The sequence below is a fragment of the Pristiophorus japonicus genome, chromosome 11 (genome assembly GCF_044704955.1).
Source record: "Pristiophorus japonicus isolate sPriJap1 chromosome 11, sPriJap1.hap1, whole genome shotgun sequence".
Classification (NCBI taxonomy): Eukaryota; Metazoa; Chordata; class Chondrichthyes; family Pristiophoridae; genus Pristiophorus; species Pristiophorus japonicus.
This window is the reverse complement of record NC_091987.1, coordinates 219,573,264-219,587,681: the sequence shown is the minus strand read 5'-3', so window position 1 is coordinate 219,587,681 and position 14,418 is coordinate 219,573,264. Positions and strand designations below refer to the sequence as shown.

General features: G+C 54.9%; 1 protein-coding gene across 11 annotated transcripts in view; it reads right to left on the bottom strand.

Annotated features, from left to right (window-relative positions):
- LOC139276493 (uncharacterized) overlaps window positions 1-14,418 on the bottom strand; it is a 97,394-nt gene that overhangs the window by 14,878 nt on the left and 68,098 nt on the right. For 9 of the 11 annotated variants that reach the window (XM_070894588.1, XM_070894587.1, XM_070894591.1 and 6 more), the window contains one exon: window positions 2,068-2,171. In XM_070894588.1, coding sequence (XP_070750689.1) covers window positions 2,068-2,171 — 104 coding nt within the window. Of the gene's footprint in view, window positions 1-2,067; window positions 2,172-2,759; window positions 2,779-12,385; window positions 12,914-14,418 lie in introns of those variants that run through there. The other 2 variants (XM_070894601.1, XM_070894600.1) reach the window with 2 other exon arrangements.

Below are 14,418 nucleotides of genomic sequence, written 5' to 3'. Positions count from 1 at the left end.
CACACACAGCAGGGTGAGTGTGAGAGGGCACACACAGCAGGGTGAGTGTGAGAGGGGCACACACAGCAGGGTGAGTGTGTCAGAGGAGCACACACAGCAGGGCGAGTGTGAGAGGGCACACAAAGCAGGGTGCGTGTGAGAGGGCACACACAGCAGGGTGAGTGTGAGAGGGCACACACAGCAGGGTGAGTGTGAGAGGGCACACAGCAGGCTGAGTGTGACAGGGGCACACACAGCAGGGTGAGTGTGTCAGAGGAGCACACACAGCAGGGTGAGTGTGAGAGGGGCACACAGCAGGGTGAGTGTGAGAGGGCACACACAGCAAGGTGAGTGTGAGAGGGCACACACAGCAGGGTGAGTGTGAGAGGGGCACACACAGCAGGGTGAGTGTGAGAGGGGCACACAGCAGGGTGAGTGTGAGAGGGGCACACAGCAGTGTGAGTGTGAGAGGGCACACACAGCAGGGTGAGTGTGAGAGGGGCACACAGCAGGGTGAGTGTGAGAGGGGCACACAGCAGGGTGAGTGTGAGAGGGCACACACAGCAGGGCGAGTGTGAGAGGGGCACACACAGCAGGGTGAGTGTGAGAGGGGCACACCAGGGTGAGTGTGAGAGGGCACACACAGCAGGGTGAGTATGAGAGGGCACACACAGCAGGGTGAGTGTGAGAGGGGCACACACAGCAGGGCGAGTGTGAGAGGGCACACACAGCAGGGCGAGTGTGAGAGGGGCACACAGCAGGGCGAGTGTGAGAGGGCACACACAGCAGGGTGAGTGTGAGAGGGCACACACAGCAGGGTGAGTGTGAGAGGGGCACACACAGCAGGGTGAGTGTGAGAGGGCACACACAGCAGGGTGAGTGTCAGAGGGGCACACACAACAGGGCGAGTGTGAGAGGGCACACACAGCAGGGTGAGTGTGAGAGGGCACACGCAGCAGGGTGAGTGTGAGAGGGGCACACAGCAGGGTGAGTGTGACAGGGGCACACACAGCAGGGTGAGTGTGAGAGGGCACACACAGCAGGGTGAGTGTGAGAGGGGCACACAGCAGGGTGAGTGTGAGAGGGGCACACAGCAGGGTGAGTGTGAGAGGGCACACACAGCAGGGTGTGTGTGAGAGCGCACACACAGCAGGGTGAGTGTGAGAGGGGCACACACAGCAGGGTGAGTGTGAGAGGGCACACACAGCAGGGTGAGTGTCAGAGGGGCACACACAACAGGGCGAGTGTGAGAGGGCACACACAGCAGGGTGAGTGTGAGAGGGCACACGCAGCAGGGTGAGTGTGAGAGGGGCACACAGCAGGGTGAGTGTGACAGGGGCACACACAGCAGGGTGAGTGTGAGAGGGCACCCACAGCAGGGTGAGTATGAGAGGGGCACACAGCAGGGTGAGTGTGAGAGGGGCACACAGCAGGGTGAGTCTGTCGGAGGAGCACACACAACAGGGCGAGTGTGAGAGGGCACATACAGCAGGGTGAGTGTGAGAGGGGCACACACAGCAGGGTGAGTGTGTCGGAGGAGCACACACAACAGGGCGAGTGTGAGAGGGCACACACAGCAGGGTGAGTGTGAGAGGGCACACACAGCAGGGTGAGTGTGAGAGGGGCACACACAGCAGGGTGAGTGTGACAGGGGCACACAGCAGGGCGAGTGTGGGAGGGCACACACAGCAGGGTGAGTGTGAGAGGGGCACACACAGCAGGGTGAGTGTGACAGGGGCACACACAGCAAGGTGAGTGTGACAGGGGCACACAGCAGGGCGAGTGTGGGAGGGCACACACAGCAGGGTGAGTGTGAGAGGGGCACACACAGCAGGGTGAGTGTGACAGGGGCACACACAGCAGGGTGAGTGTGACAGGGGCACACACAGCAAGGTGAGTGTGACAGGGGCACACACAGCTATAGGGTAAAGGTGGTAGGGTTTGGTGAAGGTTTGAGATCTGTGCCAGCCATGTCCATGCTCTCAGTGAAGGATAAGCAGAGCAAGATGAATGAGTTGCAATGTATAAGCCAAGGGGTAGGTGTGACACAGCGCAGCCAGCACACGAAAGAAAGGATTTGAGCCTTACATGGAGTAGGTGTAGGCCGCAGGAACTCCTCGTGGCTCAGGTTGCTCCTCCAGTTGACGGTGATGTAGCTGCAGACCCAGCAGTTCAAGGGTCGCCGGGAGGGGCTGGGGAAGTCAGGCAATATAATTTTAAAATATCTATTATTAATCTACATCTTTGACTTTTAACAACTTTTAGAAACTTTTTAAATTGGGGAAACTTTTATAATCTATTATTGATTTACATCTTAGACTTTTAACAACTCTAAGAAACTTTTCAAAACTTTTTAATAACCTTTAGAAACACCTGAAATAAATTGGGAACCTTTATCAACTTTTAACTTTTAAAATACTTTTGGAAGCTACATTCCTAATGCCAGCCCCCAACCATCTACCATCAATGACACTACCCGGCGCCGTAGACAATGAGGTTTATCGAGCTGTGCCTGGTCTCCAGTTGTCTTGGACCCCCTTGCCACTGGACCAAGACCTTGTCCAGCTAAGCCCGTGTGGTTGCCGGTGTGCAGTGGCCACCCCACATTAAAAGAACTCACACACAGGCACCTTCCACTCCGTCAGTATGAAGTTCGGGACCTGGAACATCAGGACCCTCGTGGACAATCCCAACAGCAACAGGCCGGATCTCCGCACCGCCATAGTTGCCCGGGAACTCAGACGTTTTGACATTGACATTCTTGCCCGAAGCGAGACCCGGCGGGCAGGGGAAGGCCAGCTGAAGGTATAAGCCAAGAAGTAATTGTGAGCCTGTATATAACCTTAACAAAGGACAGGGTGCAGCATTGGGATGAAATAAAGCGAGGACTGTGTCTCGGTTAGAAAGTGTTAGCTCCACCAATGCAACAAGACCTGTATTCCCTTGAGTTTAGAAGATTGAGAGGTGATCTGATTGAGGTGTTTACAATGTTAAACGGATTCGATAGGTAGATAGAAAGAAGCTAGTTCCTGTGGTATTGGAGTCCAGAACAAGTCTATGGGATCCGAGGCTTTATTAATAGAGGCAGAGGGTACAAAAGCAAGCAGGTTATGCTAAACCTTCATGTCATGGATGTACTTTTGGGATTACTAGCCACTAGATGGCGTCACTGTTGGAGGCCATTGGGCTGCACGCACGTGTGTGCAGCCCAAGTATAAAAGGCCAGCCATTTTGTATATTAGCCACTTTGGGCCTTAATAAAGCAGAGCCAAGGTTATACCTCTTGGAGTTAAACAGTACTCAGTCTAACAGTTATTGTACACAACATTTGTCGACGAGGCAACAAGAACCTTTGCATGCAAAAATGAGCATAATTGGATTGTTGGAGCGATTTGCGGAAGGAGAAGATTGGGCAGACTTTGTGAGCCATTTGAGCCAGTTCTTCGTGGCCAACAAAATGGAGGAAGTTGGCGACGCAGATCAGCGCTGGGCGCTGTTCCTCACGGTTTGCGGTCTAAACATTTCTGGTCTGATAAAGAATCTACTCCTGGCTGTGAATCCAACAGAGAAGACGTATGAAGAACTGTGTACACTGGTACAGGACCACCTTAAGCCAGATGAAGGATCATCATCCCGAGATGCAAATTTTCTACACACGTTCGCTCAGAGGACCAGAATGCGGCGGAATTCGTTGCCGACCTGAGGCGTCTAGTGGGACCGTGTAAGTGTTGGCAGACATGCTGTGGGACTTCTTTGTAATTGACATCAACCATGAGGTGATCCTGCGTAAACTACTGGTGAGACGTTGGACTTGAACAGGGCCATCACCATCGTTCAGTTATTGATGACGACTGCTAGAAGCAGATATCAGTGAAAAATCGAAACTCGGCAAGTACTGTAAATATGATTGATTTGGCGTTCGGCAGAGCAGCACATAGCAGGGCCTACCCGACTGCATACGCGAAACCTGTGGCTGCCCAAAGTCCGCCAGTGGGAATGCATCCGATTTCTCCGTGTTGGCGTTGTGGTGGAAATCACCGGCACCAGCAATGCCGATTTAAGCAATATAGTTGCAAACGCTGTCTGAGAGTGGGGCATCTCCAGCACAAGTGTCCGCAGATGAACAAGCGAGCTGTGACACACCATGTGGAAGATGATGGTCAGACTCGCGTGGATCCGTATACGCAACCAAGATACTAGAGGAGGAAGTGTACGGACTGTACCCATTCCTAACTAAGAGCAAACCGATAATGATCAATGTGAAATTTAATGGGGTGCTGGTATCGATGGAACTGGACATGGGGGCAAGTCGATAATGAGCCAGAGGGCATTCGACAAGCTGTGGGATGCTAAGGTTGTGAGGCCCAGGCTGAGTCCAGTCAATGCCAAGTTGCGCACGTACACCAAAGAACTCATAACAGTGATTGGCAGTGCCACAATTAAAGTGTCGTATGACGGTGCGGTCCATGAGTTACCGCTATGGATTGTCCCAGGCAATGGCCCGATGCTGTGTGGCAGGAACTGGCTTGAAAAAAACAGATGTGACCAGAACGACATGAAGGCGTTGCAGTCGGAGGAAGATACATGTGCCCAAGTATTGACCAAGTTCCCCTCGCTGTTCGAACCGGGTATCGGCAACTTCACAGGAGCCAAGGTGCAGATCCACGTGGTCTCAGATGCAAGACCTGTCCATCATAAAGCTCGGGCAGTGCAGTATATGATGAGAGAGAAGGTCGAAATCGAACTGGACAGACTCCAGCGTGAAGGGATCATATCACTGGTTGAATTTAATGAATGGGCCAGCCCCATTGTTCCTGTGCTGAAAAGTGATGGCACAGTCAGAATCTGTGGAGACTACAAGGCTACGATCAACAGGGTTTTGAAACAAGATCAGTACCCGTTACCGAAGGCTGATGACTTGTTTTCAACATTAGCCGGAGGGAAGTCGTTCACAAAACTGGACTTGACGTCGGCCTACGTGACACAGGAGCTGGTCGAGACGTTGAAGAGACTGATGTGTATTAACACGCATAAAGGACTGTTTATTTATCACAGGTGCCCTTTTGGAATTCACTCGGCTGCAGCAATATTTCAGAGGAACATGGAGAGTCTACTGAAGTCCTTTTCCAGAACCGTCGTGTTCCAAGATGACATCCTGATCACTGGTCGTGACGCCGAGGAACATCTGAACAACCTGGAAGAGGTTCTACATCGTCTGAACAAAATGGGACTCAGACTGAAACTTTCGAAGTGCGTCTTCATGGCACCAGAGGTCGAATTCCTGGGGAGGAAAATTGCTGCTGACGGCATCAGGCCCACGGACACGAAAACCAAGGCCATCAAGAATGCACCCAATCCGCAGAATGTGACGGAGCTGCGTTCGTTCCTGGGTCTACTCAGCTACTTCGGTAACTTCCTACCTAGACTGAGCACTTTATTAGAACCACTGCACATGGTGCTAAGAAAAGGCGACAACTGGGTGTGGGGTGTGTCTCAAGATAGAGCTTTTGAGAAATCTGCTTTGCTCTAACAAGTTGCTGGTACATTATGACCCATGTAAACGTTTAGTATTGGCCTGTGATGCTTCGTCATATGGAATTGGTTGCGTACTCCAACAAGTTAATGAGTCGGGTAAACTTCAACCAGTCACGTATGCTTCAAAAAGTTTGTCTAAAGCGGAAAGAGCCTACAGCATGGTAGATAAAGAAGCAGTAGCCTGTGTGTATGGGGTTAAAAAGATGTATCACCTGTTTGGTCTTCGATTTGAACTGGAGACAGATCATAAGCTGCTCATTTCACTATTATCTGAAAACAAAGGTATCAATACCAGTGCTTCATCCAGAGGTGGGCGCTGACATTATCCACTTATGATTATGTCATTCGCCATAGACCTGGCACCGAGAATTGTGCCGATGCTTTGAGCCGTCTGCCATTGCCCACACCGGAGGTGGAAACGCCACAACTGGCGGACCTATTGTTAGTTATGGATGCTTTTGTGAGTGAAGGAACCCCTGTCACGGCTCAACAAGTTAAGACCTGGACCAGCCAGTACCCGATTTTATTGGTGGTGAAGAGTTTCATCCTCAAAGGTGATTAGTCTGCCGTACTCAAGCAAATGTGTGAGGAGACGAAACCTTACATTCGTCGCAAAGACGAACTGTCTATTTAGTCGGATTGTATACTGTGGGGCAATCGTGTTGTTATGCCCAAGAAAGGGAGAGAGAAATTTGTACGTGAGCTACATAGCAAACATCCCGGCATTGTAATGATGAAAGCCATCGTCAGGTCTCATGTATGGTGGCCGGGAATTGATTCTGATCTGGAATCATGTGTGCATCAGTGCAACACTTGCATGCAGCTCAGCAAAGCACCAGCGGAATCGCCGCTGAGTCTGTGGTTGTGGCCATCTAAAGCACAGTTCAGGATCCACATCGACTTTGCAGATCCCTTCCTGGGAAAGATGTTTTTAGTTGTGGTGGATGCATATTCGAAGTGAATAGAGTGTATAATCATGTCATCCAGTACATCCACAGCTACCATTGAGAATCTCAGTGTCATGTTCGCGACACATGGTCTGCCTGACATCGTTGTTAGCGACAATGGATCGTGCTTCACCAGTCAGGAGTTTTAGGAGTATCAAAATGTAAGCTCAGCCCTATTCAAACCTGCATTCAATGGACAAGCAGAACATGGTGTCCAAATCATAAAGCAGAGTATAAAGCGAGTAACCCAAGGCTCACTGCAGACCCGCCTGTTATGCATACTGCTCAGTTACAGGACAAGAGCACACACGCTTACCGGGGTCTCGCCTGCTGAACTAATGATGAAGAGAGGTCTTAAGACCAAGCTATGTCTTGTACACCCTGACTTGAATAATCATGTTGAATATAGAAGACAAAGTCAGCAAGGGTATCACGATCGCGCAGCTGAGTCACGCGATATTTCTGTAAATGATCCTGTATATGTTCTGAATTATGGTCAGGGTCCTAAGTGGATCATTGGTACTGTCATGGTCAAGGAGGGCAACAGAGTATTTATTGTCAAGCTCAAAAATGTGCAAACCTGCAGGAAACATATGGATCAGACAAAGCTGTGGCACACAGATGAACCGGAACAGTCGGAGGAAGAGACAATCGACGACCGACCAACCTACCTCCAGTCATCAGAGGACTCAGTGGTCATCAGTGAATCGGGACTTTCAATCCCTGACATGTTCAATGAAAATGGACTTTCAATCCCTGACATGGCCATTGCCACTCCCACCAGGTCACCACCCAGCCACCAGTCACAACACACTCTGAACACTCACCCAAGGCTGGAGTTGAACTGAGACGGTCAACTCGGGAGTGTAAAACACCGGACCGTCTCAATTTGTAAAAGACTGTGTTAATATCTCAGATTGTACTTTAGCGATCACTAGCCACTAGATGGCGTCACTGTTGGAGGCCATTGGGCTGCACGCACGTATGTGCAGCCCAAGTATAAAAGGCCAGCCATTTTGTATATTAGTCACTTTGGGCCTTAATAAAGCAGAGCCAAGGTCCTCTTGGAGTTAAACAGTACTCAGTCTAACAGTTATTGCATGCACAACATTTTATAACTCACTGGTTCGGCCTCAGCTGGAGTAGTGGGTCCAGTTCTCGGCACCACATTTTATGAAGGATGTCCAGGCCTTGGAGAGGGTACAGAGAAGATTTACTGCAATAATTTACTGGGGTTGAGGGACTTTAGTTATGTGGAGAGACTGGAGAATCTGGGATTGTTCTTCTTCAAGCAGAGAAGGTTAAGAGGAGATTTGATAGAGGTGTTCAAAAGCATAAATGGCTTTGATAGAGTCAGTGAGGAGACACTGTTTCCAATGGCAAGAGGGTCGGTAACCAGAGGACACAGATTTAAAATGATAGACAAAAGAACCAGAGGCAACATGAGGAAACAATTTTTTCCACAGCAAGTTGTTGTGATCGGGAATGCACGGCCTGAAAGGGCGGTGGGAGCACATTCAACAGTAACTTTCAAACCGGGGAATTGGATACTTGAAGGGGAAAAACTGCAGGGCTGTGAGGAAAGAGCAGGGGAGGGGGACTAATTGGATCACTCCACCAAAGAGCCGGCACAGGCACGATGGGCCGAATGGTCTTCTGTGCTGTATCGTTCGATGATTCAAAGGGTCCACCATCTTTCATTCGTCATTCGGGAGGGAAATCGGGAAACACTTCGTCGCGCAAAGGGCTGTGGACACTGGGGGTCAGTGGGAGCTTTCCAGACTGAGAGGGACAGATTTTTGTTGGGTAAGAGTATCGAGGGATGTGGAGCCAGGACGGGAAAATGGATTGAGTACAGATCGGCCAGAAGCTCATTGAATGACGGAACAGGCTAGAGAGGATGTATAGTCGCCTCCTGTTCCTTTATTCCTTCAAGCAGAAGCATCTACAAAGATGAGAATTTAAAATGATTGGGGCAGAGATTTAAAAGCTAGAACCATCGACCTTTCTCTAAGTCTGTATTCTCCAGCAGTGAGTGACTAACCACGATGGAGCCAGTCCCAGAAACACTCTGCTGCCCCCCAACGGTTCAGCGGCAGCATTACACCTCCACTTTCACTCTTTCTCTCACCTGATTTTCACTCACATTACTTGCATCTTTTGTTAATTAAAACCTCCTCATTCCCTACTCCCACCTCTGTCCCTGCTCCCAGTCTCCCAGCTCATTCCCATTCTATTCCCAGTCTCCCAGCTCCCTCACACTTCCAAACAATGTCCCGGCTGTGCGGCACCCAACATTATCAATGACTCGCATTGGACGTTGGACAGCCTATCACGTTGATCCCTTTGGAAACAACATAAATTGCCCAAAAAACATCCGCCGCGATTTGTTTGCTGCCGTTTGATTGGCTGCCTGGCCCCTGAAGCCGATTCTGATGCAAGTTGTTGCCAATGTTTTGTAGGTCTGTCTTTTTGTGGTTCTTTACATTTCTTCCTCGGTGGCCCTGCCACCCGTACCCACTGCATAGTGTGCCAAGACCCTCTCCCCCCCCCATCCCCCTCCCAGTAACCCCCCCCTCACCCTCCCGGTCACCCCCCCCCTCACCCTCCCGGTCACCCCCCCCCTCACCCTCCCGGTAACCCCCCCCTCATCCTCCCGGTAACCCCCCCCCTCACCCTCCCGGTAACCCCCCCCTCACCCTCCCGGTCACCCCCCCCTCACCCTCCCGGTAACCCCCCCCTCACCCTCCCGGTCACCCCCCCCTCACCCTCCCGGTAACCCCCCCCTCACCCTCCCGGTCACCCCCCCCCTCACCCTCCCGGTAACCCCCCCCTCACCCTCCCGGTCACCCCCCCCCTCACCCTCCCGGTAACCCCCCCCTCACCCTCCCGGTCACCCCCCCCTCACCCTCCCGGTAACCCCCCCCCCTCACCCTCCCGGTAACCCCCCCCTCACCCTCCCGGTAACCCCCCCCTCACCCTCCCAGTAACCCCCCCCCCTCAACCTCCCGATAACCCCCCCCCCTCACCCTCCCGGTCACCCCCCCATCCCCCTCCCGGTAACCCCCCTCCCCCTCACCCTCCCAGTAACCCCCCCCCTCACCCTCCCGGTCACCCCCCCCCCCTCACCCTCCCGGTAACCACCCCCACCCCCCTCACCCTCCCGGTCACCCCCCCCTCACCCTCCCGGTCACCCCCCCCTCACCCTCCCGGTCACCCCCCCATCCCCCTCCCGGTAACCCCCCCCCTCACCCTCCCGGTCACCCCCCATCCCCCTCCCGGTAATTCCCCCCCTCACCCTCCCGGTAACCCCCCCCCCCCCTCACCCTCCTGGTAACCACCCCCCCCACCCTCACCCTCCCGGTCACCCCCCCCTCACCCTCCCGGTCACCCCCCCCCCTCACCCTCCCGGTCACCCCCCCATCCCCCTCCCGGTAACCCCCCCTCATCCTCCCGGTCACCCCCTCCCTCACCCTCCCGGTAACCCCCCCCCACCCTCATCCTCCCGGTCACCCCCCCCCCTCACCCTCCCGGTCACCCACCCCCCCATCCCCCTCCCGGTAACCCCCCCTCACCCTCACGGTCACCCCCCCCCCCTCACCCTCCCGGTACCCCCCCCCCCCCCCCGGTCACACACCACCACTCATCCTCTCCCTCACCGCACCTTACCCCCCCCACAACTTCACAACCAGCGTTAATCAGGGGTGTTAGCCGGTGGGGAGGGGCTGTTAATCTTGAGGGTGTTATTCAGGGGCGGGGGAGTTGTTAATTGGGCGGGTGTTGGGGTGCGGGGGGCGGGTGCTAATCGGGCAGGCGTTAATCGGGGGACCTTAATCAGGGGGGCGCTAGTCGGGAAGCGTTAATTGGGTGGCCGTTAATTGGGGGGTGCTAATCGGTGGGGGGGGGGGAGGGCGTTAATTGGTGGGGGGGGCGTTAATCGGTGGGGGGGGCGTTAATCGGTGGGGGGGGGGGCGTTAATCGGTGGGGGGGAGGGCGTTAATCGGTGGGGGGGGGGCGTTAATCGTGGGGGGGGGGAGGGCGTTAATCGGTGGGGGGGGGAGGGCGTTAATCGGTGGGGGGGGGCGTTAATCGGTGGGGGGGAGGGCGTTAATCGGTGGGGGGGGGCGTTAATCGGTGGGGGGGGGCGTTAATCGTGGGGGGGGCGTTAATCGGTGGGGGGGGCGTTAATCGGTGGGGGGGGCGTTAATCGTGGGGGGGGGGGCGTTAATCGGTGGGGGGGGCGTTAATCGGTGGGGGGGGGGGCGTTAATCGGTGGGGGGGGTGCGTTAATCGGTGGGGGGGGGAGGGCGTTAACCGGTGGGGGGGGGCGTTAATCGGTGGGGGGGGGGGGCGTTAATCGGTGGGGGGGGGAGGGCGTTAATCGGTGGGGGGGGGGCGTTAATCGGTGGGGGGGGGAGGGCGTTAATCGGTGGGGGGGGGGAGGGCGTTAATCGGTGGGGGGGGGCATTAATCGGTGGGGGGGGGCGTTAATCGGTGGGGGGGGGGCGTTAATCGGTGGGGGGCGTTAATCGGTGGGGGGGGGCGTTAATTGGTGGGGGGGGAGGGCGTTAATCGGTGGGGGAGGGCGTTAATCGGTGGGGGGGGGGGCGTTAATTGGTGGGGGGGGAGGGCGTTAATCGGTGGGGGGGGCGTTAATCGGTGGAGGGGGCGTTAATCGGTGGGGGGGGGAGGGCGTTAATCGGTGGGGGGGGCGTTAATCGGTGGGGGGGGGCGTTAATCGGTGGGGGGGGCGTTAATCGGTGGGGGGGGGGGGCGTTAATCGGTGGGGGGGGGCGTTAATCGGTGGGGGGGGTGTTAATCCGTGGGGGGGGGGGGCGTTAATCGGTGGGGGGGGGCGTTAATCGGTGGGGGGGGGGCGATAATCGGTGGGGGGGGGGCGATAATCGGTGGGGGGGGGGGCGTTAATCGGTGGGGGGGGGGCGTTAATCCGTGGGGGGGGGGGGGCGTTAATCGGTGGGGGGGGGGCGATAATCGGTGGGGGGGGGGCGTTAATCGGTGGGGGGGGGCGTTAATCGGTGGAGGGGGCGTTAATCGGTGGGGGGGGGCGATAATCGGTGGGGGGGGGGGCGATAATCGGTGGGGGGGGGGCGTTAATCGGTGGGGGGGGGGCGTTAATCGGTGGGGGGGGGCAATAATCGGTGGGGGGGGGGTTAATCGGTGGGGGGGGGCGTTAATCGGTGGGGGGGGGGGTTAATCGGTGGGGGGGGTTAATCGGTGGGGGGGAGGGCGTTAATCGGTGGGGGGGGGGGCGTTAATCGGTGGGGGGGGGGCGATAATCGGTGGGGGGGGGGGGATAATCGGTGGGGGGGGGGGATAATCGGTGGGGGGGGGCGTTAATCGGTGGGGGGGCGATAATCGGTGGGGGGAGGGGGGGGGAGGGCGTTAATCGGTGGGGGGGGGGTTAATCGGTGGGGGGGGGGGCGATAATCGGTGGGGGGGGGGGGAGGGCGTTAATCGGTGGGGGGGGGGTTAATCGGTGGGGGGGGGGGCGATAATCGGTGGGGGGGGGGAGGGCATTAATCGGTGGGACGAGGGGGGGCGATAATCGGGCTGCTTAGCCAATCCCCTCAGTTTGCCGCCATTGAGTTAGGTTAACTTGACCCGCTCTGTTTCCAGCAGATAGACGTGGTGCTGGGATGGGGAGGTGATGATTCACCAGGCTCCCACACAAGGCCACTCTGTGAACATGCTCGCATTATTTGGACCATCAATGTTAAATTCACCTTCCATTTCTCTGGCCAACTGCAGAACTAAAAATGACCAAGAACAAGCTCTCAAAATCAAAGCAATAATTCGCCATTTGAAGTAGTTTTGATCATGCAACGAGGTTGATAGGTCCTTACTACACAGTATAACTGCACACGAGGCCCATGCTTGAGAGAAGGTCAGTCTGTGACCTGTCCTTTATTCCTTAGCACTCCAGTGATGAAGGTGGGTGGAGCTTCCCCTTTTATACCTGAAGGTCCAGGTTAGGAGTGTCTCCCACCTAGTGCTCAGTGTTCTCACGGTGTACAACTTAGGTCAGTTTATACATGGGTTACAATGCTGGTTGACTATATGACATCACCTCCCCCCCCAAAGTCTTATTGGGATCACAGGTTAAGTCTCTCTGGTGGTTTACGCTCCCTTGTAGAGCGCCTGAGTTGGGGCTCCGGTTGTTGGGCGCTGGCCTGAGTGTCTGCTGTTTGCGGTGCCTCAGGCCTGTCCGGACTGCCCAGTGACTGGGCTCTCCTCGCTTTGGTTCCGGTGTTCGGTCACCTGTGGTGGAGTGAACTCGACGTCGTGTTCTTCCTCTGCTTCTTCTATGGGGTTGCTGAACCTCCTTTTTGTTTGATCCACATGTTTGCGGTAGATTTGTCCATTGGTAAGTTTAACTACCAGAATCCTATTTCCCTCTTTGGCAACCACAGTGCCTGCGAGCCAATTGGGCCCTGCAGCGTAGTTGAGGACAAAAACAGGGTCATTTACATCAATACATCGCGCCCTCGCATTCCTGTCATGGTAGTGATATTGTGACTGGCGCCTGCTCTCGACAATTTCTTTCATGGTGGGGTGTATAAGGGATAACCTGGTTTTGAGCGTCCTTTTCATTAGTAGCTCTGCGGGTGGAACCCCTGTGAGCGAGTGTGGTCGGGATCTATTGGCCAACAGGAGGCGGGATAAGCGGCTTTGTAGGGAACCCCCTTGGATTCTGAGCATCCCCTGTTTGATTATCTGCACTGCTCGTTCCGCCTGGCCGTTTGAGGCCTGCTTGAACGGTGCCGTTCTGACATGGTTAATTCCATTGCCTGCCATGAAGTCCTGGAATTCAGTGCTTGTGAAGCACGGGCCATTGTCGCTGACCATGACGTCCGGTAGACCATGGGCCGCGAACATTGCCCGTAGACTTTCTACCGTGGCAGAGGATGTGCTTGAATTTAAAATGTCACACTCGATCCATTTGGAGTAGGCGTCTACTACAACCAAAAACCTTTTTCCCATGAAAGGACCTGCGTAGTCCACATGGATGTGTGACCAAGGCTTGGCGGGCCATGGCCAGGGGCTAAGGGGGGCTTCCCTGGGCGTATTGCCCAGCTGGGCACACGTGTTGCACCTGCGAACACAAAGTTCCAGGTCTGCATCTATCCCTGGCCACCAAACGTGTGACCTGGCAATTGCCTTCATCATGACAATGCCCGGGTGCTCATTGTGGAGTTCTCTGATGAACACCTCTCTGCCCATCTGGGGCATGACTACGCAGTTTCCCCACAGTAGGCGATCGGCCTGAATCGAGAGTTCATCCCTGCGCCTGTGAAATGGTTTAAATTCCTCAGGGCATGCCCTGTACGTGGCTGCCCAGTCCCCATTCAGGACACATTTCTTGACTAGAGACAATAGCGGGTCTCTATTTGTCCAGACTTTAATCTGATGGGCTGTCACGGGTGAGCCTTCGCTTCCGAAAGCTTCAACAGCCATGACCATCTCAGCAGCATGCTCGGTAGCCCCCTCAGTGGTGGCTAGTGGGAGCCTGCTGAGTGCATCGGCGCAGTTTTTGGTGCCCGGTCTATGCCGAATTGTGTAGTCATAGGCGGCTAATGTGAGTGCCCACCTCTGTATGCGGGCCGATGCATTCGCATTTATCGCCTTGTTGTCAGCCAAAAGGGACGTTAGGGGTTTGTGATCTGTCTCCAGCTCAAATTTCCTGCCAAACAGGTACTGGTGCATTTTCTTTACTGCATATACACATGCGAGCGCCTCCTTTTCTACCATCCCGTAACCCCTTTCTGCCTGGGACAGACTTCTGGAGGCATAAGCTACCGGCTGTAATTGACCCTTGACATTCACATGCTGCAACACACACCCGACACCAGAGGATGACGCATCGCACGTTAACACAAGTTTCTTACATGGGTTGTATAGTGTTAACAGATTGTTGGAACATAACAAATTGCGTGCT